Genomic DNA, 23,586 nt, shown 5'->3' on the forward strand with positions numbered 1-23,586 from the left:
CTGTTGTGAGTAACGTAACTGACTGAATGTCTGGTATCATGATTGGTTTCGACTTCGTATTAAAATATCACAAAATATTCTCTTTAAAAACAAAGAAAAAGAGGGATAGTAAAATATTAGATAGCTAGGTTATAAATCAAATCAACATCTCTGCACATATGAACATTAACTCGTCCGCTTCACTTGTCAAGAGAGGCCCCAACAAGCTGAACATGTCTACGCTCTGATAGGCTAAATGCTACAGTTATGCCTCAGTGCAGTTAAGTAAGTGTTCGCCGACTCCTGTTGGTGTTCTCCTCAGCTTCATTACCAAAGCGAAAGGCGATTTATTGACAGGGATTCGAGCTTTGTTCACAGACGTCTAGGGAGTAAATGTTACATTATTGGTGCATGTGTAGGAAGTTTCCAGGAATTAACCAAACATCTTAAGTATTGAGCAGACACTTCTTACGTTTGTATGGCAATATTGTAACATCAGAGAGAAGATGTACGTGTAGTGCAATACTTAGGCTGTAGAGAAATACTTCACATGTAGCTCTCTCAACGTCAGTACGAAACAGTAGCGCGATACAGGATGATTAACTTTGGGGTAAACGATTTAGCCTAAGTGCTACAGTCAAAAACTGATAATTTTTGAAAAGAATTAGTTTATTTGTCGACATAAAAATGTTGTTTATAAATAAATTAAATGCGTGATTCAATCAGTCTTCAGAGTGCGATCAAGCCTTACTATACTTGCTCTCCACTTGCTCCCAGACACCCGGATAGTTCTGGTGGAGGAAGGCCTTCAGCTTGTTTACATTAGCGAGCTGTGTGGGCGTGCACCTCCTGCACTTGTTGGTTATTACCTCCGGAATCGCCCCTGTAACAGGAAAATCACACTATCTAGGAGACAATATAAAGCATTAGTTACAGATCATAAATGTTTTAGGAGTTCGCACTTTTTTCGGATCAGATTCTGCTGTTTTCTCACTGCAGTATTGATAACAGAGACCTGTTACTAGAATTAAAACTAATCAACAAAGTGGATACATACATTTGATTTGGTATGGGAAATAGAAGTGCTAGGATATAGCATTTTCATCGTTATTTTTTAAGTTATCTAGATCAGAGGGCAAATGAAGGCGTACTTTTTACCAAAGGATTTATGTGATTTCTTTGCGGTTTATGATAGTACCGACTTGATGAGGAGAGAGATTTCACGTTTAAAGCTACATTAAATTGTCCATGCTCCTGTATTTGCGGAGGAAGGCAATATGAACGATAATCGTTAAGCATCATATCGTCGTCCACCTTATTCACTATTTGCATGTAATGCAGTAAAGTGAATGAGGAAAACAGATTTCGGCTTACTGTAACTTACCAAGCCTACCCAGTAGCCTCTGTGGTGAAACTAAAGCTTCAGTTCACAATGAAACATACGTGCCAGTCCTGGAAATCGTGATAAGTGGAGACATGTCTTTCTAAACTTACCGAAGTTTATTATCTGTAAGGCAAGGCTAGGTAGGAATTGTTCAGTCTCAAATGGTTCAAATGGCTCTGAACACTATGGGACTCAACTTCTGAGGTTATTAGTCCCCTAGAACTTAGAACTACGTAAACCAAACTAACGTAAGGACATCACACACATCCATGCCCGAGGCAGGATTCGAACCTGCGACCGTAGCGGTCTCGCGGTTCCAGACTGCAGCGCTAGATTGGTCAGTCTCAATCAGTGTTGAAGAACAGTTGTGATGTTTTACACTGGATATTTTTTTAAATAAGCGGCTGTTGGTCACTGTGATTGTGTTAATTCCTTTTTTGGGGAAAAAGGAGGTGAAAAGTCGTGTTGATTTCACCTCAAGACGCGTGTGCAGTTTTCAATGTGGGATCTGTTTGCTATTTCGTGGAGATGGGGACCAGTACCATGTTATTCAGCTCATTCGTCATGGTTTCGTAAATTTATGTGCTGGCTTATTATACGAACTGAAATTCGTACTGCTCAGTTATTTTTAACGACATTCAATTAAGCTGTGCTGCTTCTGTACATGAACGCGAATTTTAGTTCCCCTCTTATTCCACAATATTTCTATTTAACCCTAAATTAGTAAACCCTCGTAAAATTTAAGATTGCAGTTGGTATCAATTTGCGGTTCCCTCGAATCTGGTATTGCCGGTATGGGACGAAAAACAAAAAACTTTGTACTTACTATGTATGTGAAATACCATTGGAGACCTTATAATCGTAATTAAATATAGTCCTATCCACGAATGATGGCGGTTCGCGCATTTCGAGCCACGGAAAAGGATTGCATTGTTGAAGATTCCAAGCGACAGTTGCGGTAAGTCATGCGCGTGATTTCCGCCTGAAGAAAGCGCATATCCTGCAAATTATGCCTCTCCCTTGCTTATGCGGAATGTATCACTTACCAAAACAATCAGCGATGACAACTCGCGACAAATGGAATAAAAATTCACTAAACAATTCACTACGATCGCGTTTAATGCTCACATCAGCAACGATATTCAGAACAGGCTGTTGGAGAATGCGATACGTTGGTGCGCAGAACAAGCCTAAACTCGACCGCCATCGTTCGTGACCGCAACTACAGTGCATAAATTATAAATTATGACTTCCTTTGAATAAAATATATAGTACTAAAATTTACGATGGTTTCGTGACAGTGCAACATTTCCCTCCTTCATTGTTTTAGGGTTAAAAAGCAAAAGAATGTGTAACTTCGGTAAAACACCAGTTACGTCATTGACTTTGCCAGTAATGCAAACTGCGAGCGTTAGTGACTGATTCAGTAGTTTTTGTAGAAAACTACTTGGGTTGTCTGCATTGTTTTAAAGTAGACTGTTTTTCCATGACGGAGTACATATTTGTATCGAAGCAAGTGGACTAGGTATTTTATCAGATAATTACGGGGTTCATGATCAGCACGTAACTATCAGACGTGTTGTAAGTCGTAAACCTACAGGGACAGTGAAGTAGTTAACAAAACTTTTCGGTCTTACGAAATGTTCTTTTGTTACTAAACAGCGAACATCACCAGCAGAGGATCCCCGTGAGAACTGTAGATCACAGCAACTATTGAAACTGGAATAGTAAAAACTAAAAGTTACACAAAACATAAGACGCTTCTTATATCATTTGAGTTAACTCTTTATTACTCTCGAAACCTTGTTGGGCAACGTTCTGCGAATGTCACAGCTACATTGTCTGTATTATCCTTTCTATTCTGCTATTGAGAACAACCTGATATTAATTGCATTATTTGTATACGATTAGTTTGTGCTCATATCAAGAAATGATTGTAAACAAAGCCGTATTGTTGCAGGTTGACTTACTTTGTTGTCAGATCTAAATTCTTCTGTCACTTAAGTAATACGTTTCAGGTTTTGTGTCATCGAAGAACTGGGCGCACTAAGTGTGAGTTACCCTTGCGAAGAACAATCCTGCTCTTTTCAGGGGATAGCAAGAATTTTGGAGTGTGATGACAAAGATGAAAAAGTCATCATCTGATTTTGTTTTATAAAGATAACTGTCAGTGGATGAGTTACAGCTAAAGATTTGGGCTGCAGTATCAGCGAAAACGCAGCGCAGGAGAGAACAGTACCTCGCAGTTTTACACTGCGATAATTGTCAATGGCTGAGTGATTTCTTGCTTCAAGGAAGTGGCCACGAGTTCCATGGCGAAGATTCACCAGGTGCCGCAGAGCACGAGTACTCCTCACAGCCTTAAAACGACCTTCGGTTAAGGTGGCACACGTACAAAAATATCGGTTCGCAAATGTTACGTAAGTGATCTCTTCATGTAACATTCATTGCAAATCATATTCACTACTTTGAACATTTCCTCGTGAATAACATTGGGAGTGCCAGCAGAAATCTAGGTGCGTAACTGGAAAGATGCTTGCCTTAGAAAATGAGCAAAGTAAAGTACCACTTACTCATGAGGCTCCTGCCCAGCCTATCGCAAGCTGCTCGTTGGAGTACGCAGTCGATCTCCCTCTTGACGAGCTGCGAGTCCTTGAGCAGCTGTGAGATGTCGCGTGCCCCAAGTGAGGGCAACTGCTGCCCGCTGTTCAGCGCCGCTAGCCCCAAGGTTACTACGACTATCACCGCTCTCGTCTGCATGGCGCTCTGCTGTGCTTTCTGGCCAAAAGCTCACGGAGCGGCGCTTTTATACCGGAGTTGCAGCCAACACTCCAACGGGTACGGTTCCTTAGCTATCTGGTCGCGATTGCGCAACTCGCTCGTTGCTGCAGGAAGAAACAGTCGTTTCCTTTGGCGCACGGAGAGGTGATTTAAAAGTCATTTGACCGGTGAGCTGGTCATTCTGCTACGATGCTAGCCGATTTATTCCTCTTTCTGACGTAATGACTTCAACCAGGAAGTGAAATGGACTGAGAATTTTTCGTAAGGACGGAAAACGCAAGACTTCATTTTAGTAAGGAAGACGGACACTCATGAAGGTTACACGAGCAAGTCGAAGTTTTAAATGAGATGCTAGGTGACTACAGGAATTTTGATTTTATGTGCCATTATGCAACACGACTCACAAAACGCCAACAAGAAGATCAAAAACACTTAACGATGTCATGAGTTGGCACTTTAAATAAGAAAATGTAGAACAGGCTAGGAGGTTCTGCCTGTTTATTCGCTGTGGATGCGATTATTTATTAAGTTTTCTCCTGCTGGAAGATTACAAATTCTTCTGCTTTCTATGGTGAACGGCAGCGCTGTAACCGGGGGAAGATTTAATAATTTTCTATTGCGGTGTCAGCCGTACTTACGGCCGTAGTTACGACGATAGAATTTAGGGGTAATAATTCTGCGGTATGTTATGCGAGTACAGAAAAAAACTTAGCGGGGGAGCGAACGACAGATTCACTTACAGCACGACTTATAGCAAGACTTACAGCCAGTTTACACTGTGGTGGAAACAGTTTATCCTTGTCATCCATTCTTGAATACTGTCCCACAGGTGTGAATGCCTTGACGGTAGGCTTAATGGTCATACAGGGAGAATCAGAACCAAGTTTTTAGAGCAAGGTTAATGACAAATTTTCGAGAGCCAGCGAATGAGAAAGACTGCAAACAGTTTACCTGCCATCGGTGTGTGGCGGAAGACCAATAAAATAAGGCGGTATAGATTGAATTCTCAGGAATTCCGCTTCATTTACATAAAAGCCGTTCGTACGTTTTTTCTCCGTCATGCCCTGAGTTGCTTGCGGGGCATAAATGTACGTACAAATATTACAAGAAATCTACATTTACAGTTCACACTTAAGTGCCTGGCAGAGAGTTCATTGAAGCGTTTTCAGCCCATTCCTTCACCGTTGCACTCCCAATTAACACTTCGGAAAAATGAACACCTAAATTTTTTCGTGTGACCTCTGACGTATTTTATCACGATGGTCGTTTCTCCTTAGGTAGTTGTGCGTCAACAAAATATTTTCGCTTTGGGAAGAGAAACTTGGTGATTGAAATTTGGTGAAAAGATCACGCTGCAAAGAAGAACTCCATTGTTTTCATGTTTCAACTCCAACTCACTTATCACATCTGTCTTAGTCTCCTCCCTATTTCGGGACAACACAAAACTAGGTGCCCTTCTTTGAACTTTCTCTTTGTCTTAAGTTAATTCAAAATAAAAGTACAGACAATAAAAGCAAAGTAATATAGGATGTTATAAACAAGAAACTGAAAAAAGGCAGGCGCAAATGTAATACCATAAAAATCAAAGATGGAGGCAGAATTATAAAAATTCCTGAGGAATTATCAGATTTTCTAAATGATTATTTTTCTGGCATTGCGGAGAAACTGCAGCAAAATCTGCCTTAAACACGAACAGCAACCACAGTGACCTACAGAGCAAGCACGACTATTGATGTTTCCCACAGCAGATATGAAGTCAGGAAGACAGTACAACAGTTACAAATGAGAATTCAGCGGACATAGATGAGGTTCCTGTCTCCGTGCTGAAGGCGTGCATAGATAAAACATACAAATCCCGTTAACAAAGAATAAATGAGTTCTGTAGTTCACATATTTTTCCAGCGTACATGACGCATGCACGAGTTATGGCCTTACTGAAGAAAAGTAATATGGAAACAATTGAAAATTACAGACCAGTTTTACAACTGTTGGCATTCGAAAAAAATAAGGGAGTGAATAATTAAAGATAGACGATTGAGTTACATTAATAAATGCCCTAATTTTTCCACAGTGGTAAAAGTACGTTATCGACCACTGCAGTGTTTACGTAATTGGTTCTCGAAGCTCTTGACAAGGATGACTGTGTTCGGGTAGGTTAGGCGTAAGCCTAGGCTTGCGGAATGCATTTGACACTGTTGACCGTAAAATAGTACTAAACAAACTAGGAACGCTGGTTTAAGAATAATAGCGAACGAGTGGTTCTAGTTCTACCTGGAGAGCAGGGTATAAAATGTAGTTTTAATTCAGACGCCAGCTTTTGATAAACATAGTTGTGTTCTCACGGTAGTGTATTGGGTCCAGTTCGGTTCTTAATATGTATCAGTGACTTTCTAGATAGAATAAGACATGGAGAAAATGTTGTCTTTGCTGATCACAGCAACATCGTAGCCAATGATGAAACACCAGAACTTGTATTAGAGAAGAGAAATGAAACTCGCAAAGATGTTTGCGATTGGGCAGTGTGTAATAACATACAAAACAAACAATACGCACTTCAACATAAAAATGGAACACAACTATGTCGCATTAAAGATGGGCGATAATTTTGTAGTGGTGTAATAAGCACAAACTTTTTATGATGAACATTGATTGTCAGCTAACATGGGATGAACACACAAAGTTAATATCAATAAGAATGTCATCAAAAAGTTACTCTCTTAGAGGTTTAGCATTAGTTCGAAACAGCCATTGTCTTGTAGTGATGCACAGTGACTTCTTAGGTACGAGATTTTTCTCTGGAGAGCGAAAGCATACAACGTGGACACGGGTGTTCAACTGCAGGAAGGGGCCGTAAGAACAATGACTAGTAATAGTAGTCGGGCTCATTATAAAGAGCTATTTAAAAAATTGTGCATCTTTACCGTACCAAGCGAGAACATCTACCCTTCTGTTGTGCATATCGGAGAAAACTTTACTAAGTGTTTCACTAATAGTTCTGTACACAATCATGAAATAAGAGCCAGTTTGCACTTAAAATTAGTAAGGCAATACAAACGAAATGAAAATCATTGCTATAACATGTCTGTTTAAAAAGGCAGTTAAAACGTTCTTCATAAGTAAGGCATACTACACAAAGACTACTTAGAAGACTCAGAGTGATGGGTGGTAATGAAAGGGGATAACTAGAAACCCTGTCACATTCCAGTATATGATCATGGCTGATCTCTTTCACAAGGAAGTTACGCGTCAAGATGTAAAATGCACGATAGTAATGCCTTGTCATTCTCCTGATTTCAGCTCATTGTGAGGAGAGGCTGACTCAGTTTTTCAGGTAGATCGAGGAGCATAGTAGAAAATTTTGGGCATCGGGTTGACTTTCTGAACAGGCTAGAGTTGGTGCAAGGGACACAGTCGCATCTTCACACTGAAGGAGTCGCCTGCGGGTGTCAGTGTGTTCGGCGATGAAGAACGAAACTACATTTCATTTTACAACTTACCTGAAACAAACTGTGTGTAAATGAAGGAACATTGGACAATAAGGATCAAACGAACGGCGCATTGCAGCTTTTAAGGCAATGACCTCATATTCGGGAGGGTGGAGTTACTCTATCCGGCCTTCCTTATTTGTGTTTTCCTTGTATTTTCTAAATCAATTCGGCAAATGCTGACTGTGTGTCCTATTCTCATAAAGCATTTTACTGCACTGCATTACCCTGACAATTCCTGTATGATTGTGAGATGGTCCTCAGATGAATAAAGATAAACAAGTAAATAAATGTCGGGTAAGGATCCCATACCGTGATGCAGTCCCTTCAGTAGATACTACTAGAGGTGGTTACTATAATCTTTTAGAAAATTATATGAAGTGTACTGCACTTTAGTTCTAATATTCCACAGCAGCAGCTTCAAATTTTTATGTAAGGGATCAGATCAAAATCTTAAAACGTATAGTAATTTTTAGCTAGTGCGTGCATCGCCTCCGGGAAACACGGCGACAATAAGGAATTAATGTACCGATAAACTACCACAGCTCGCGTATTATTTGAGTTATTACTAGTTTCACTCAGCAGACGGTATCATCTTCATATCTTCATTGCCCTGATGATAATACGTCAAATGTAATTATCTGTTTCCTGTTGTTTCACATGCCCATAGGAAACTCTGCTGTATGCTTAGGCGATTTAAAAGGTAGTTTGATGGCATGTAATTTTCTAGTGTTGAGCTTCAGCGCAATTAAATTATGGCCTCAAAGACGATGGCACATTCACAAAAAAGCTGAACTACGACGTACTTGACTAACCACACATGCGCGTGCTCTTGTTCGTCTTCAAAACACCGGAAGCTCCTTTCTGTCACGATGCCTCTCGGAATGTAGCAGTCACATCGAAATCTTTTTGGTGCCGGGGTTGAGTAAGTCTACTTTTTCATTGCCTTCCAAGCAGACTATTTTCTGTTGTCTGTTTCCTTTTGTGTTCCCTTGTATAATATTTGTCCTCATTCTTCGGGCTGACTGGATCAGCTTTGCAATGCATATCCGAGACGGATCACTTCCGTGAGGAACAAATGTCACTTCAGTGAATAAGTGTAGTAATTCCTGAGTACGATATGTACTGACATGACCAGTGCTATATTGTTACATATGCAGTCCGACAAATCACTTGAGTGAAATAGCGTAGCGAGAAGTTCCCTCGGCCGACAGGGAAAGATTGTGTTTGTAAGCTAAAAGTGCATATTTCAACAGAATCTAGTTTTAGGTTAACGAAATTTGGTGAATGTTTTACATATGAGTAGATCCGATGGCCTAAATAGTTTCTGGAATGTCTCCAAATACCCATCTACGGGTACGATAATTTACTCCTCGGACTCTGAATGCTTTCCATCCACGAATTTCTTTAGAGAGTAAGTAGAAGTGAGATGGTACCAAGGCTGCTGTAATGTTAGATATCCTAATTACTCATCCATCTAAAGTGTGTGTGTGTGTGTGTGTGTGTGTGTGTGTGTGTGTGTGTGTGTGTGTGTGTGTGCGTGTGTGCGTGTGTTTGATGAAACATGAGTTCTTTTTTTCCTTCGTATTCAAAGCTATTATTGCTTTACACTGTAAAAAGTAATCAGTAAGGAGAATTCCTTTTACATGATTGACAACAGTGGCACTGTGTAATCTTTCGGCAGAAGAAATCTACTTACAAGGGAACCTCCCCATCGCACCCCCCCTCAGATTTAGTTATACGTTGGCACAGTGGACAGATCTCGAAAAACTGAACACAGATCAATCGAGAAAACAGGAAGAAGTTGTGTGGAACTATGAAAAAATTAGCAAAATATACAAACTGAGTAGTCCATGTGCAAGATAGGCAACATCAAGGCTACAGCGAGCACAGGAGCGCCGTGGTCCCGTGATTAGCGTGAGCAGCTGCGGGATGAGAGGTCCTTGGTTCAAATCTTCCCTCGAGTGAAAATTTTACTTTTTTTATTTTCGCAAAGCTATGATCTGTCCGTTCGTTCATTGACGTCTCTGTTCACTGTAATAAGTTTAGTGTCTGTTTTTTCCAACCGCACCGCAAAACCGTGCGATTAGTAGACGAAAGGACGTGCCTCTCCAATGGTAACCGAATACATTTGATCGCAAGGTCATAGGTCAACCGATTCCTCCACAGGAAAACACGTCTGATGTATTCTATTCGACACTGGTGACGGCATGTGCGTCACATGACATGAATATGTTGTCGACCCACCTAACTTGTACAGTTGGCGAATGGGTAAAAAGATTCTTCTACCTTGCCCGATTTAGGTTTTCTTGTGGATGTGATCACCACTCCCAAAAAAAAAGTGATCGCATCGGACGGACAGATAATAATTGTCTGAAAATAAAAAATTAAATTTTTCACTTGAGGGAAGACTTGAACGAAGGACCTCTCGTACGGCAGCTGCTCACGCTAACCACGGGACCACGGCGCTTCTGAGCTCACATTAGCCTTGATGGTGCCTGTCCTGTGCATGGACTACTCACTTTGTATATTTTGCTTTTTTTTTCATAGTTCCACACAACTTCTTCCTGTTTTCTCGATTGATCTGTGTTAAGTTTTTCAAGGCCTCTCCACTGTTCCAATTTATAACTAAATCTGAGGGGGGGTGCGATGGGGATGTTCCCTTGTTAGTGTTTTCTGGTTACAGGGATACCAGTTTCCTGAAGCATTATCGAAATGTGAATATAACACACGTACGAAGACAAGGAAGGGCTTTCCAGAACATACTTACGTTCTTCTGGTAATTAAAACTAGCGCTACATTTAAATGGTCCTTACGCCACCTACGTCTGATTTCTACAACGGGCATTTCTTAATTTGTAGGTGACGCATTCAAAGAGTCCATTACCTTTTCTGTCTTTCCGTAATCTGAGGTAATCACCTCTTCTTCGACTGGACATTAAATTCTAATCTTCTCTCCTCCAAGAGTAAAAGTATCATGTCTTACTCTTTGCTCGTTAGTATTTTCCTTGTATTAAGCTGCCAATTCTTATTTTCACTGGAGACAAGAGAATATTTTAAGTAAACATTGGAATCTTAAAATTTTGGAGTAGTATATAGGACCCGATGTTTGGTGCCGTCATTGGAATTTTTTAGGTGAACTGAACATTTTTATTGACTAATTAGACAACTTAAAACAGTTGACAGGTAGTAGGTAGGAGCAAAACAGTGATTCTAGGAATAATATGGAATTAAGTTTCCTGTTAGTAAATGTTAACAAATCATGTGTTAGGTAATTAAAAAAGTCGGTTAACTTGACCAATTTACAAGGACTACAGTAGACGTCTGGATGAGAGCACGTCCACGTTACTCGTGTGTGCGGCCACTCACAATTGCAGAGCCGTGTCGGTGTCGGAGACGATGCCAGGAACAGCAGCGGTAGATACAGGACCTGTCGGTGGTCCTGCTAACTGTACTGATGGTGGTGGTGGCGGCGGCGGCGGCGGCCTGACGTTGGAGACGGCGAGCCAAAAGTGCCATATCGCGATAGGCTTCCGGGTAATGCTTTGCCATCAGTCTTTTCAGCTTCCTCGTAAACAGCTTCTCGTTATTGGAACATTTCCTACAATTCTGGTCCATCATGAAAGGTACCAAACCTGTACAATACGCAATCACATTATAGACACTTGGTTAATGCAGACAGTGATTACATTTGCCGAAGATCATTCTGCTTGTAGAAGGGGCTCAAACAAGTTAACAATTCCATTGATTACACCACATTTACGCTAGAAGCTTAGTCGTGTCCTCAGTTGCAGTTAGTGAAGATCTTAGTGGGTCGAAAAACTTCATCTTCTCTCAATAAAGCCGACAGAGCTTTAGCAACCATATCACTACACAAAAACCTAGAACTTAACTGTTTATAGATCGTATTTTCTTTGTTTCGTTGCCTCATGATATTAATCTTCAAAAACAGATTTCAAGGCAAAAAGTTGCATGAGCGTGGATCTGAAGGAAGTGTAATAAAAACTGTATTTGGATTACGTCTGGAAAACTGATAGGATTGAGAATTGGAAGAAGACGTGCTCGATTAGTGACAGACTTGCTTCTACAGAAGTGCATTTGAGAAATATATGAACAAGTCTCATGGGAACAATTTAAGCAATTTGTACTGCACACGATGACTTCTGTTTAAACCTTCAGAGAACATTCAAATAAGTTACTATTCCAGCTCCGCTCCTCTATCTGTACACTAGCGCAGTATGCCTAAAAAACCGTTTCCTAAAAACTGGGAAATCAGTCAACTTATAGAATCGTAGGGCAGTAATTATTAATAGCGCAACTTTTGTCATCGGAAGATGGCAAAATTGGTAAATCATATTTTCGGACGAATAAAAAATAGTTTAAATGTAAATCTGCCAATGTAATCATGAAATCATTAGGAGGTCTAAATTGAAGAGAAAAATGAAATAAATAATTAGCTGCACCACATATGGGTGTTTTAAGAGCAGTACTCGGAAATTCACAGATTGAACCCGAAGTCAAACGATTAAATTTACGGGGCTGTTTAGAAATATTACCTGGGTGTTTTGGTATGAGGGACTCGTGGCTTCCTGTGCCTCATTACAAACTAATAATTTAATTGTGTATGAGAGAACGTGCACCATTTTTTTTTAATCGGCAGCTGTGAATATATATGATGTGAAAGAAATTCAGACCTCAGCCGTAATTGGGCACTGAAGTAAATCCAGTGGCTATAAGTGTAAATTTGTGCCGAACCTGGGTTTCTCGTTTTGCCTGAGCGATAGCCTTAACTGCTTCGGTTACCCGAGCACGCTTTCCATTTCCCATTACTTCATTGCTCGCAGCTTCGTCTGATTCCCGCAAGAGTTCCGCGCTGAAGGTATCATTATTCGCCGTCAGGCGATATTTTGTGCTTGTGCTTGGACAGCGTCCCAAGTTTTGTCCGAGTTAGGATTCACCTTTATTGTGAAGGATTCGGGGAAGCAGTTGTGAAAAAAGAAAGCGGTAGACGTACGAAATGAGTGTAAACAGTAACAGTAGAAGATAAACGAGTAATCGGCGATCAACTTGGCGAGCATTCTCTCGGCTTTGATGCCCACTGGTTGAATTCCTGTTAGGTTTCGGACTATGGGTACTTAAAGGTTCGGTAATCCACGTAGAAACGATCAAACTTCAGTTTAGGACTAACGTGTGCATGCATTGAGGTATAGGAAATTTCGGAAGTCAGACATCATGAAGAGGATTCTGTAACTTTGTTAATAGTCTCATTAATGTATTATTACTTCAAACTGAAAGCATTACTATTTACAAAATAAAAATATGTACAAGAATCAAAATAATGAAAAACACCAAGAATGAGCTGCCGGACGTCGCCATGCAAAAACTTCAGGAAGAGTTTGGAAAAATTTGAAATAAGTGTGAAGAAAGGGGGGTATAATAACTTAAAAACAGCTTTTGTGTGATTCTATACTAAAAGATTCAAATGTGCAGTTACACTGATAATACAAATTACTTAGGCGTTAGATAGAATCAAACAGAAAAGTGGCCAAGTTTTGAAACGAGAGAGAATTCTATTGTACACAGGGAGCTTAGTTTTGAGCTGGCTGTAAGTAATGAAATTTTGAGGAAGGAAACAGGAAGTTGCGATTCATTCTGGATGTAAGTATGCTGAGACAATAGATCATTATCATACAACAAATATTGTGTAACCATTCGTAACCACTTAAAATTTGGTGATCCAGAAAACGCCAACTGCAAAATGGGACATAAACTTTCGGTGAAACTCTGATACTAACCAAAAGTTTTTTAACGTTAATAAATTCTGTGTGTTTCACGGACAAACAGCGATAGTCTTCTCCAATTGTAGTAAGGTTACCTAAAATGATCGCCGTGTGAATGAGGAGTTGTTGCTGCTCGAATTGTGTTCGAAATGAAACGATTTGTATCCTCGCTAACTCAGCTGATTTAATTAGCATTCGTCTGAAATATTTAAGCTATACGATTTCCTCATCCACCTACAGAAAAGTCATATTGCAACAGGGTACAATGCATACGTTTCGCATCAGGTTTTCTTATGTTTCCTTCCTTCATTTCGCTCGAAACATGAAGCAGTTACGTTGATTTACAGTATACATATTTATATTTGACGATAATTGTGTTAACTGTTAGATATTGCTATACAGGGTGTAAATATTAAGTTGACAAACCAGAATAACTCTAAAAATAAGCTTCACACGAAAAAATGTGTAGAATCCAAAGTTGATTATTTTCTAGGGGGACAACTGCTGGTGCTAAAATTAGCCCTCCACCTCAGCCACGTGGGGGTTGGGCGGGAGGCAACTTACAATTTCAAATGGGAACCCCCATTTTTTATTGCAGAATCAGATTCGACATAAAAAACTACGTATATTTTGTCTTAAACATTTGTTTTGATTCTTGGTAGCTGGTGCTGTAATTCAACAAAATCCATGTTCTCATTTTTGCGTGGAAAATGGTTACGGATAAATTAAGTTTTGTTCGTTTCGTGGTCATTTGTAAAACTCTAATTCCTCTCTCTGAAACCCCACCCTATGGGGAGACGGGGAGAGTTTTAGTTTCAGCGAATCAAAATTTACGAAGTAAATAAGTATTTTTTATTGATCCTTAACCATTTTCCACACAACGGGGCTGGGGTGGCGGGCTAATTTTAGCACCAGTAGATGTCCCCCTCGAGCAGATATCCCCCTCGAAAATAATCAACTTTGGATTCTACACATTTTTTTCGTGTGAAGCTTATTTTAGGAGTTATTCTGGTTTGTCAACTTAAAACTTACACCCTGTATATGCAGGGTGAAACAGAACTCCACACTTTCAGTGGTGGAAGTATGGACCAAAACAAGACAAACATATCCACTAAACATGGCACTGAAATGCATACCTTAGCAGATGTGAAGACTTGTTCATCTTCGCTACTGTGAAACACATCTCTTCTATGAAACTTCCTGGCAGATTAAAACTGTGTGCCGGACCGAGATTCGAACTCGGGACCTTTGCCTTTCGCGGGCAAGAGCTCTACCAACTGAGCTACCCAAGCGCGACTCACGCCCCATCCTCACAGCTTTACTTCTGCCAGTATCTCGCGTCCTACCTTCCAAACTTTACAGAAGCTCTCCTTCGAACCTTGCAGAACTAGCACTCCTGAAAGAAAGGATATAGCGGAGACATGGCTTAGCCACAGCCTGGGAGCTAGTTCTGCCAGGAGAGCTTCTGTAAAGTTTCGTTTTCTTCATTTTTCCACTTGTCCTTTCATTTCTTGGCATCCACATTGTTTCTAGTTTCGTATATTTCGAGTGTGTGTGTCATCTCATTCCTGCATTCACATTGAGAGCCAGTTTAAAGTTTTTTTCAGTTTAATTAAGTGATATGAAATTTAAGTGACTTCTAAAAGTGACATCTAAAATATTTCCTCACAAATATTTCTACTCCGTTGTGTAGTTATAAGGTAACAACGACCGTCCTCTCAATCTGCTGTATATTCTATCGTTAAATTTCAGAATTTACTGCATTCAAAATTGCTGTAATTTCGTGCAAATACACTGCCTGGTAGTGATGAATCTATAAGACATGGTCGTATGTCACCGTGCTTCGTGCGGGTATGTAAATGATTACAGTGCTGGCACATGTAAGGTGTACCCGTTAGTGGCAGGTGGAACAGACACCAGATGCTTTAGTGTTGTGACCAGTCCTGATGGGGTATATAACGTGCGTGACCCTCTTCAGGTGTTAAGTGACCATTGCGAAGGGCATAGAGATACCGGGTATTAGTATATAACAGCGTTATCAGCACCAGACAGAGGTTGAAAGAGCTTCATTGTGGGTCTCTATTTCATAGTCTGGTCGAATCGTGCAATACCTAGATTTATGGTGCATTCTGATGTGACTGGCGCCATGTTGGACTGAATGGGAACGTTAGTGGAGTGAGACCCATCGTCAAGGTTCCGCTCGACCGCATCTGACCGCGTCTAGGGAGAATGCAGTATTGTGCACGAAGAACATCGTAACTCCTTCACATATGCACCTGTCACCCGACAACAAGTACTGAAGTGTCATCCCCCACCCCGGTCAGAGACTAGCAGCAGTCAGACTGGGGAATTACCGTCATAAGCTTAGGCTGCGGTTAGCACCGCAACACAAACGGCTGCGTTTGAAGTGGTGCCGAGAGAGGAATACATGGATTACTGATGAATGGCGCGCGCGTTGTATTAGTGATAAATCGCTTTCCAGCACTACCCCAGGTAAACATCGTCGACGGGTGTGGCAGCAACCTGGGAAGAGGCCCCACTCTTCTTAAGCCTTGGAGGTGCACAGGCGAGTTCCTCTTGGTGTTATCGTGTGGGAGCCATTGAGTATGACTTCAGGACACGGCTGGGAGTGAGTAATTGAATTCTGACAGCACAACGGTATTTTACAGACATCCTGTGTCCTCATGTGTGACCTCAAATGCTACAGCATTTGCAGTGTCATGTTTTAACAGGACAGTGCCAGCCCACAAATAGCAAGTGTCTAATCTCTCCCCGATAAAATACTTGTTTGGCCAGCGTGGACGTCAGCTCCATCCCAATACCAGTATCCAGGATATCAAGGGCCAGTAATAGCAGTTGTGGGTCAGGTTGCCTCTGGAGAAGATACAGTGGCTTCATGACGCTCATCCCAGTCGAATCAGTGCATTTACCTAGGCCAGAGGGGATGTTCATACTTCACCTAGGCCAGAGGGGGGCTCATACTGCCAAGTTCATTGTAAAATTTACTCGATTTTTTAATTAGTGAAACAATAACACCTACTTTCTAAACTTATTTACTCCTCCCCTTCTAGATGCTCATTTATTTTCATTTTTTTGTTGTCGGGCAGTATATTTCACTGTGATTGTTTTTGTCAATAAGTCGCTATAGTCTCTCAATAGTGAGTTACGACTTTCTGGAAATTAACTTCTAGCAGCAAGTAAAGCTGTGATATTAATGGTAATGGGAGGACGACATTGCGCAGCAGAATTTTCGAACATTGAATAATCGAAGAATGAGTTGCAAAAAATTCAAATATATGTTTTTTCGATTGGTTCTGATAGATCCTATAGGATGAATATAAGGGTATCTTATTCAATGAGTGACTTGCAAATATAACCGTTATACACTCGTGCAGTGCTGGAGATAGCGATGCTCGTGTGGTCACATTGTTTGGTTTATTCCGGTAAGTCAAGTGACTGGTATGTTTACAGAACTTGCACTGGCCGTCAGCGACACAGTAAAGCGCATTGTGGTCGGGACACTTGATAACAACACATTTGATCGCTGCCTACTGCGTGCAGGCGGCGCTCAGTCTCCTCAGTTGTGGACTTTCCGCGTGCTGGCACGTGAAAGTTGTATCCGGTAGTAAAGGATTTGGCGAAAACTACTGTCACCAAAGTCAGCTGTAGAAGACATTTGTTTCTGAATAACAGATACCAGTGGTAGTAGTTGGTTGTGATACGTAGTAATAGTAAATATAGGAGCAACAGTAAACCATTTTACCCAGCAATTCAAAGCCTATAACAGCTGGTTAGCAGCAAACAAACGCTTTTAAAACCAATTGGAACGAAGCATCCCGCATGCCAACAGGGCACCCCTTTCAATCTGGTGGTCGATTGTACTCTAGAGGGTGATGTTTACATGGCGTGAACGGGGCCTTCGTAACCGCATCGTATCGGTGGACGATTTAGAAAGCTGCTGTCCGATCATGTGCATCCTATCGTTTGTCTAGAGCACCCCACAGGTGACTTAAGCTTTCAGCATCGCAGTGCAGCATTTCATCATTCTTGAACGGGCATAAGGGTGTTTTGTGCCCCAGTCCCATAGGTCGTTTGCTCTCAATTCTGTTGAGCACGTCTGGGATGCCATAGAACGATATGTGTGTGCGCACCATTCTTTTCATCGCGATGTCAGTTGAGATTGTGTGACGCGGTTGAGTGATGAGAAAGCCGTGTGCCTCCACCCCCTCTCACTCCCCCAACGCTTGTGGTGTCTCGCGACGTCCACACCATCGCGTCGCTGTCGTCAGCAGAGCGAAAGCGATTGTTGAATGAATGGTACAAGGTGGGGTCAAGACAAGAATTCAAACCGGCCAATTGTAAGCAGGAGAGGCACCACAGGACATTTTAATTTCCACTGTCCTGGATATGGTTTGATGGCATCCATTACAAAATATAGAATTCCACAGAGCGAAGCACACTGACGTACGATAGAAGAATGCTGTGTGAGGATGCGGGGCACTGCCCTTCGGCACACTTACGACCAAATAACATGTCTTACACTTCCTCGAACACACATGTTTTATGCATCAGACTCCTCAGAAAGATGTGCGCTACAAAATGAACATATTTTTGAAAATTCGATTTTTTTAAAATTTTTGACGTTCTATCTCAAACACTCGAGGAAATGGCGGGGTATTGCACCGGTTCGGAAATACCGTAGATCCGGGGCTGGTGCGCAGAGCAGTCTTGAGTTACAGTGGGTAGTCTCCACGTGACCCGTGTTTACATTTTGTGATTTCGCTGTTTCCTCTTCGTTTACTGCTCTGACTTCAAATGAAAGCAAAACAGATTTCTGATTTCCACCTTTCTGACAGTCAAGCATTAATTGCCTTGCAGAACAATGACGTTATTTTTGTCGGTTTGCTAAAGAAATTTTCTTTTTAATTCCACACACTGTTCGCTGCATTTCAAGTGCACGTTTTCAACTTCTAGCACGTATGGCATTATGCCGTAATAAAGAACCAAACGTGAGATAACACAGTACTGGTGCTCCAAGAAAATTTACATCCCGAAAACCACATTGAAAAGCTTAATATCAGGTCGTGGCCTACTTAACTAGGAATGTGGACATACAAATGTGCACTTTAAATGTGGACATACAAATGTGCACTTTAAATGTGGACATACAAATGTGCACTTTAAATGTGGACATTCAAATGGGCACTTTAAATGTGGACATTTTAGTACGGGTCTCGCAATTCCGAAGCTCTTGGAGTATCCTCTGATGTTTTGTTTCTTCTATGACATAATGTACGATCTTGTAATATTTAACGCGTACGAACATATGGGCTCCCTGCGACACCGTAGCTACGCAAGCCTGTCATCTGGCGCTCTCTGGCAACTGCGGAAACGAACCTATTTCTAACAGGTCACGGGAAAATATTCCGAATGGTGGTTTGAAAAGCGTTACCATCAAAGTACCATTCTGGCAGTTCAAACGGAGCTATGTGCGATAATGTACGATGAATTTCTTAAATCACAGAGCGTTTGACTCTCATTTAAAAATCAACTCTTTGGTGACGAGCCATTTAGATGAATTTCGAGCCCAGAAGATCAGACATTGGTTATTAAAAACTTTACTGGCAAATTTATGTGATATATCATAAATTGTAATATGCGCATAAAAGACCAACATTGTATGTGAAAGCTTAGCTTCCCTTGCAGCGTATTAATCTTACAGACCAATATTATATGTGAAAGCTTTGCGTTTCGTGTAGCAACACTATGTATATTAATTTAAACCATCAACTTTTTCTGTTTCTGCGTTCGCACTACTATTGGCTGACTACATCACGTGTCCTAAGCTCTGAATACCCGCTGTTATCGGCTGGCGACATCACGTGACATGAGCTATGACTGGCTTACAAAAGCGCATCGCAATCTCGATTTCAATGCTTAGGAAAGTAACATGCGGTGTTTGGTGGAATTCGAATTTATACTTTCGTAATACGAAAATACGCAGCGTATATGTTGCTGCATATCAAAGATCTTTCCAAAACGCGCTTTTTCCCCTGTGTTTAGTTTTATAAAGCGCCGGGAAATTCTACTCCCGTGTATAAAACCATAATTATTCAAAGGACTTACACAGTTCCAAGAGAAAATATACTGTCAGTTAACAGGGAAAAAGTATGTTTTCACCCGGGAGAAAGTGTATTTTTAACCGGGAAATCCGGGAATTTTTTTCCTTGTCCACGTATACACCCTGTTGTATATTGAAAGGAAAACAGTAAGAATCACGGACATTACAAAAAGTACCCTGTATCTGGAAACTAATAGTAGAAAGACATATGTTTCATCACTGTCAGATTGTGAGATAACTTCCTTATGTGTTTGTACACACGTCCATGTGTAGCTTTACTCAGATTTCTTGCTTCAAGAATCACCTCATGTTGCTGTATAGCAGTGTTTGAGCCCCACCACAATGATCGTGTTTTAACGATCTTGTAGTAACCAGCGTTGCGCCGTCGGCTACTTTGCTTCAGAAAAAGTGAGTGGAGAGGCAGTTCCATTCTGTTACTTCATATGATATAGGATATGAAGGAAGAGGAAGCATTAAATTGAGTTTGTTTTTGAAACTGTCGTGATTATAACTGCACTTTTCAAATTTCGCACGTGGAATAAATGCGTTATGTTTTATTTATAAAAGTACGTTTCTTGCTTGTATAAAATAAATATTATTGTCGAACAAAGCGAAAGAAATAAGACGAAGATGGTTGTGACGCACGACGGGGACAGATGGTCTGCGCTGCTGAGCGAGACGGCGCGCTGGTGTCGGCACCGTGCTGCTCATCCGCGGTACTTATCTTCCACAGACTGCCACACACCAGGGTAAAAGGTGCGAAGAAACTGTTTCACTATCTGAGCGTTCTGTCTCTGCCTCAGAGTGCACTGGGAGCATTTCTGTACCACCATGATTGGAACCAATCCTGAAACAGTGGCAACATTGTGTGAAATACTGCAGCACATATAATATCGCACGGAGAAAGAGTATAACATTAAAGTGTGACTGCAGTCTTGTTGCTAGGATAGAAGATGATGGGTATATTTCGAGCAAGCACTCTATATATTTACCCATATCAATGCTGTTGAAGGTTTCCTGAAAAGTTCCCTTGGCTTCAAAGCTATTGCCGGAATTAGGAATTCAGTTTTGTCTCCTCTTGCTTGACAAGTAATCAATCCGAGAACGACAGAAAAGATTGTGTTGTCCTGTACAGTGCAGTTCGGGATAAAAAAGGAGAAAAAAAGTAACTGATGTAATATCTTGTGTGGTGTCACCGCCAGACACCACACTTGCTAGGTGGTAGCCTTTAAATCGGCCGCGGTCCATTAGTATACGCCGGACCCGCGTGTCGCCACTGTCAGTAATTGCAGACCGAGCGCCACCACACGGCAGGTCTAGAGAGACGTCCTGGCACTCGCCCTAGTTGTACAGCCGACTTTGCTAGCGACGCTACACTGACAAATACGCTCTCATTTGCCGAGACGATAGTTAGCATAGCCTTCAGCTACGTCATTTGCTACGACCTAGCAAGGCGCCGTATTCAATTGATATTTATTATGTGAAGCATGTATCATCAAGAGAGATGTTCTACAATTGTGGATTAAAGTTAAGTATTACATCATCTACGTACTTCTTTTGCAATTCTCAAGATATTGTCCTGTTTCAGACCTCACGCCAGTCAGCGTGTAATTAAACGCGTGTATTTCGGCCTCCTCTAGAAACAGTGTGTTGGCTCTTCTGCCAACACTACATCTTGGTTGTTGCTGAGAATACGACCCAGTTTTGTTTCTATTTTCATAATACTTACAGTATTATTCAAATTCCGGAAAATGGTACTATGTCCTTCGCGTGACGCATGTGATTGCAAGCCGTTACTAGTGAAGATTCTACATATTAATTTCCAGGAGGTAGCAGTTTAAAAGCATTTGAGCAACACCCACTCAACAATGTCCTTACAATGCAATCTGTAGTTGGTCTTAGTATTTCGAAGAACATTGTCGTACGCTCCGTGGTTTTCATACAGAAGCAAGGTCGGTCTCTCTCTCTCTCTCTCTCTCTCACACACACACACACACACACACACACACACACACACACACCCTATTTAACCATCCATATCTGCCTGTATATCTGTTTGTGTTTCTCTCACTCACATTATCGTCTTCTTCAGTGACGTCATCGTTTACACAAACTTTCAAGACTGAATCGATCGTTGCGTCGGAATATGGCAAATCTTGAGTTATTCATCTGTCTTGTAATGCAGTGCCTGAAGTAGGTTGAGTTATGTAAACCTGCTCCGGCGCACTCTGCATCCAGTCATATTTAAAGCATTTCATATTGTGGAGATTGCCTGTCACCTCTAATGATTATCTCACTGTGCTTGGCGTGGCCAAGCTGATTGGTTCTGCGGTACTTCTTGTCTATGGTTAGGAGACATTATAGATAGCCCGTTCAATCTCGCGAGGCTAAGAAACAGCTTCACTAAAGAAACGACAAGGTTTCGTGCTTCTCGAGTGTGACCTGTCAGGCGTCCTTGAACTGCGCTGAGGCAACAGGCAGGTGGCTTGTCGGATGCTTCTAAATCTCGCTGCCTACAGTGAGCTGTGGAGGACACTACCAGTGTCGATATGCAACTGAGGATGACCTCTGTCAGCAGAACGTTAAACTTCTTCAGTCAGAGGAAGTTAATTATTATCGTATTTCATCAGAGGAACTGGGACACTTGAGTACGCGTTTGTTTGCGGTAGCAAGTCCCGTGCCCTAAAAAACTGCTTGCGACAAGAGCAGATTTTCTCCCCTTTCTTTCGCATACTTTCGGATCGTAACGAGATTAGTGTTCAGTGAATGTTCCTTAATGGAATCAATACCCCAGTGTCCATTAGAGAAGCGTGAACAAGCAGCCAGCAACAGTATCCAAAATGTGATTTTGATAAGTTATGAAAACAGAAGAAGCGGCAAGTCTCTTGCATTGCAACAAACCTTTTACAGAGCATATGGTTTCGCTACATGCCGCACATTCATGGCAGCAACGTAGCATATGACGTCGGAAGCTCCATGGGACTTCTCGCGGATGATGTTTTTTTATGCAGAGAGGTCGCGATGCTATAAATGGTGTTGGCCCAACCTTAGCTTTGATGACAGCTTCTACTCTCGCAGGCATACGTTCCGTCACGTGCTGGAAGGTTTCTTGGGGAATGGCAGCCCATTCTTCACGGAGTGCTGCACTGAGGAGAGGTATTGCTGTCGGTCGGTGAGGCCCGGCACAAAGTCGGCGTTCCAAAACATCCCAAAGGTGTCCTATAGCATTCAGGTCAGGACTCTGTGCAGGCCAGTCCATTACAGAGATGTTATTGTCGTGTAACCACTCCGCCACAGGCCATACGTAATGAACAGATGCTCGATCATGCTGAAAGATGCAATCGCCATCCACGAATTGCTCTTCAACAGTGGGACAACGAAGGTGCTTAAAACATCAAGGTAGGCCTGTACTGTGATAGTGCCACGCAAAACAACAAGGGGTGCAAGCCCCCCTCCATGAAAACCACGACCACACCGTAACACCACCGTCTCCAAATTTTACCGTTGGCACTACACACGGTGGCAGATGATCTTCACTGGACATTCGCCATATCCACACCCTGCCAACGGATCGCCACATTGTGTACCGTGATTCGTCACTCCACACAACGTATTTCCACTGTTCAATCGTCCAGTGTTTACGCTCCTTAACCCGAGGCGTCGTTTGGCATTTACCGGCGTGATGTGTGGCTTATGAGCAGCCGCTCGACCATGAAATGAAAGTTTTCCCACCTCCCACCTAACTGTCAAAGTACTTGCAGTGGATCCTGATGCAGTTTGGAATTCCCGTGTGATGGTGTGGATAGATGTCTGTCTATTACACATAACGACCCTCTTCAACCGTCGGCGGTCTCTGTCAGTCAAAAGGCGAGGTCGACCAGTACGCTTGTGTGCTGTACGTGCCCCTTCACGTTTCCGCTTCACTATCACATCGGAAACAGTGGACCTGGGGATGTTTAGGAGTCTGAAAATCTCTCGTACAGACGTATGATACTAGTGACGCATGATACTAGTGACGCCCAGTCACCTGACCACGTTCGAAGTGTGTGAGTTCCGC

The 23,586-nt window shown here is 41.8% G+C and overlaps 2 protein-coding genes across 2 annotated transcripts in view; one reads left to right on the forward strand and one right to left on the reverse strand.

Annotated features, from left to right (window-relative positions):
* The window catches only part of LOC126428134 (peripheral plasma membrane protein CASK-like), a 1,166,960-nt gene that overhangs the window by 1,011,159 nt on the left and 132,215 nt on the right, over nucleotides 1–23,586 (forward strand). The window lies entirely within an intron of this gene.
* The window catches only part of LOC126481646 (ejaculatory bulb-specific protein 3-like), a 32,307-nt gene continuing 9,350 nt past the window's right edge, over nucleotides 630–23,586 (reverse strand). The window contains exons 2-3 of the mRNA XM_050105559.1: nucleotides 10,998–11,263; nucleotides 630–862 (exon numbers count right to left, since the gene is read on the reverse strand). Coding sequence (XP_049961516.1) covers nucleotides 845–862; nucleotides 10,998–11,263 — 284 coding nt within the window. The 3' untranslated portion in view covers nucleotides 630–844. The remainder of the gene's footprint in view (nucleotides 863–10,997; nucleotides 11,264–23,586) is intronic.

This window comes from Schistocerca serialis, chromosome 1 (genome assembly GCF_023864345.2).
Source record: "Schistocerca serialis cubense isolate TAMUIC-IGC-003099 chromosome 1, iqSchSeri2.2, whole genome shotgun sequence".
Lineage (NCBI taxonomy): Eukaryota > Metazoa > Arthropoda > Insecta > Orthoptera > Acrididae > Schistocerca > Schistocerca serialis.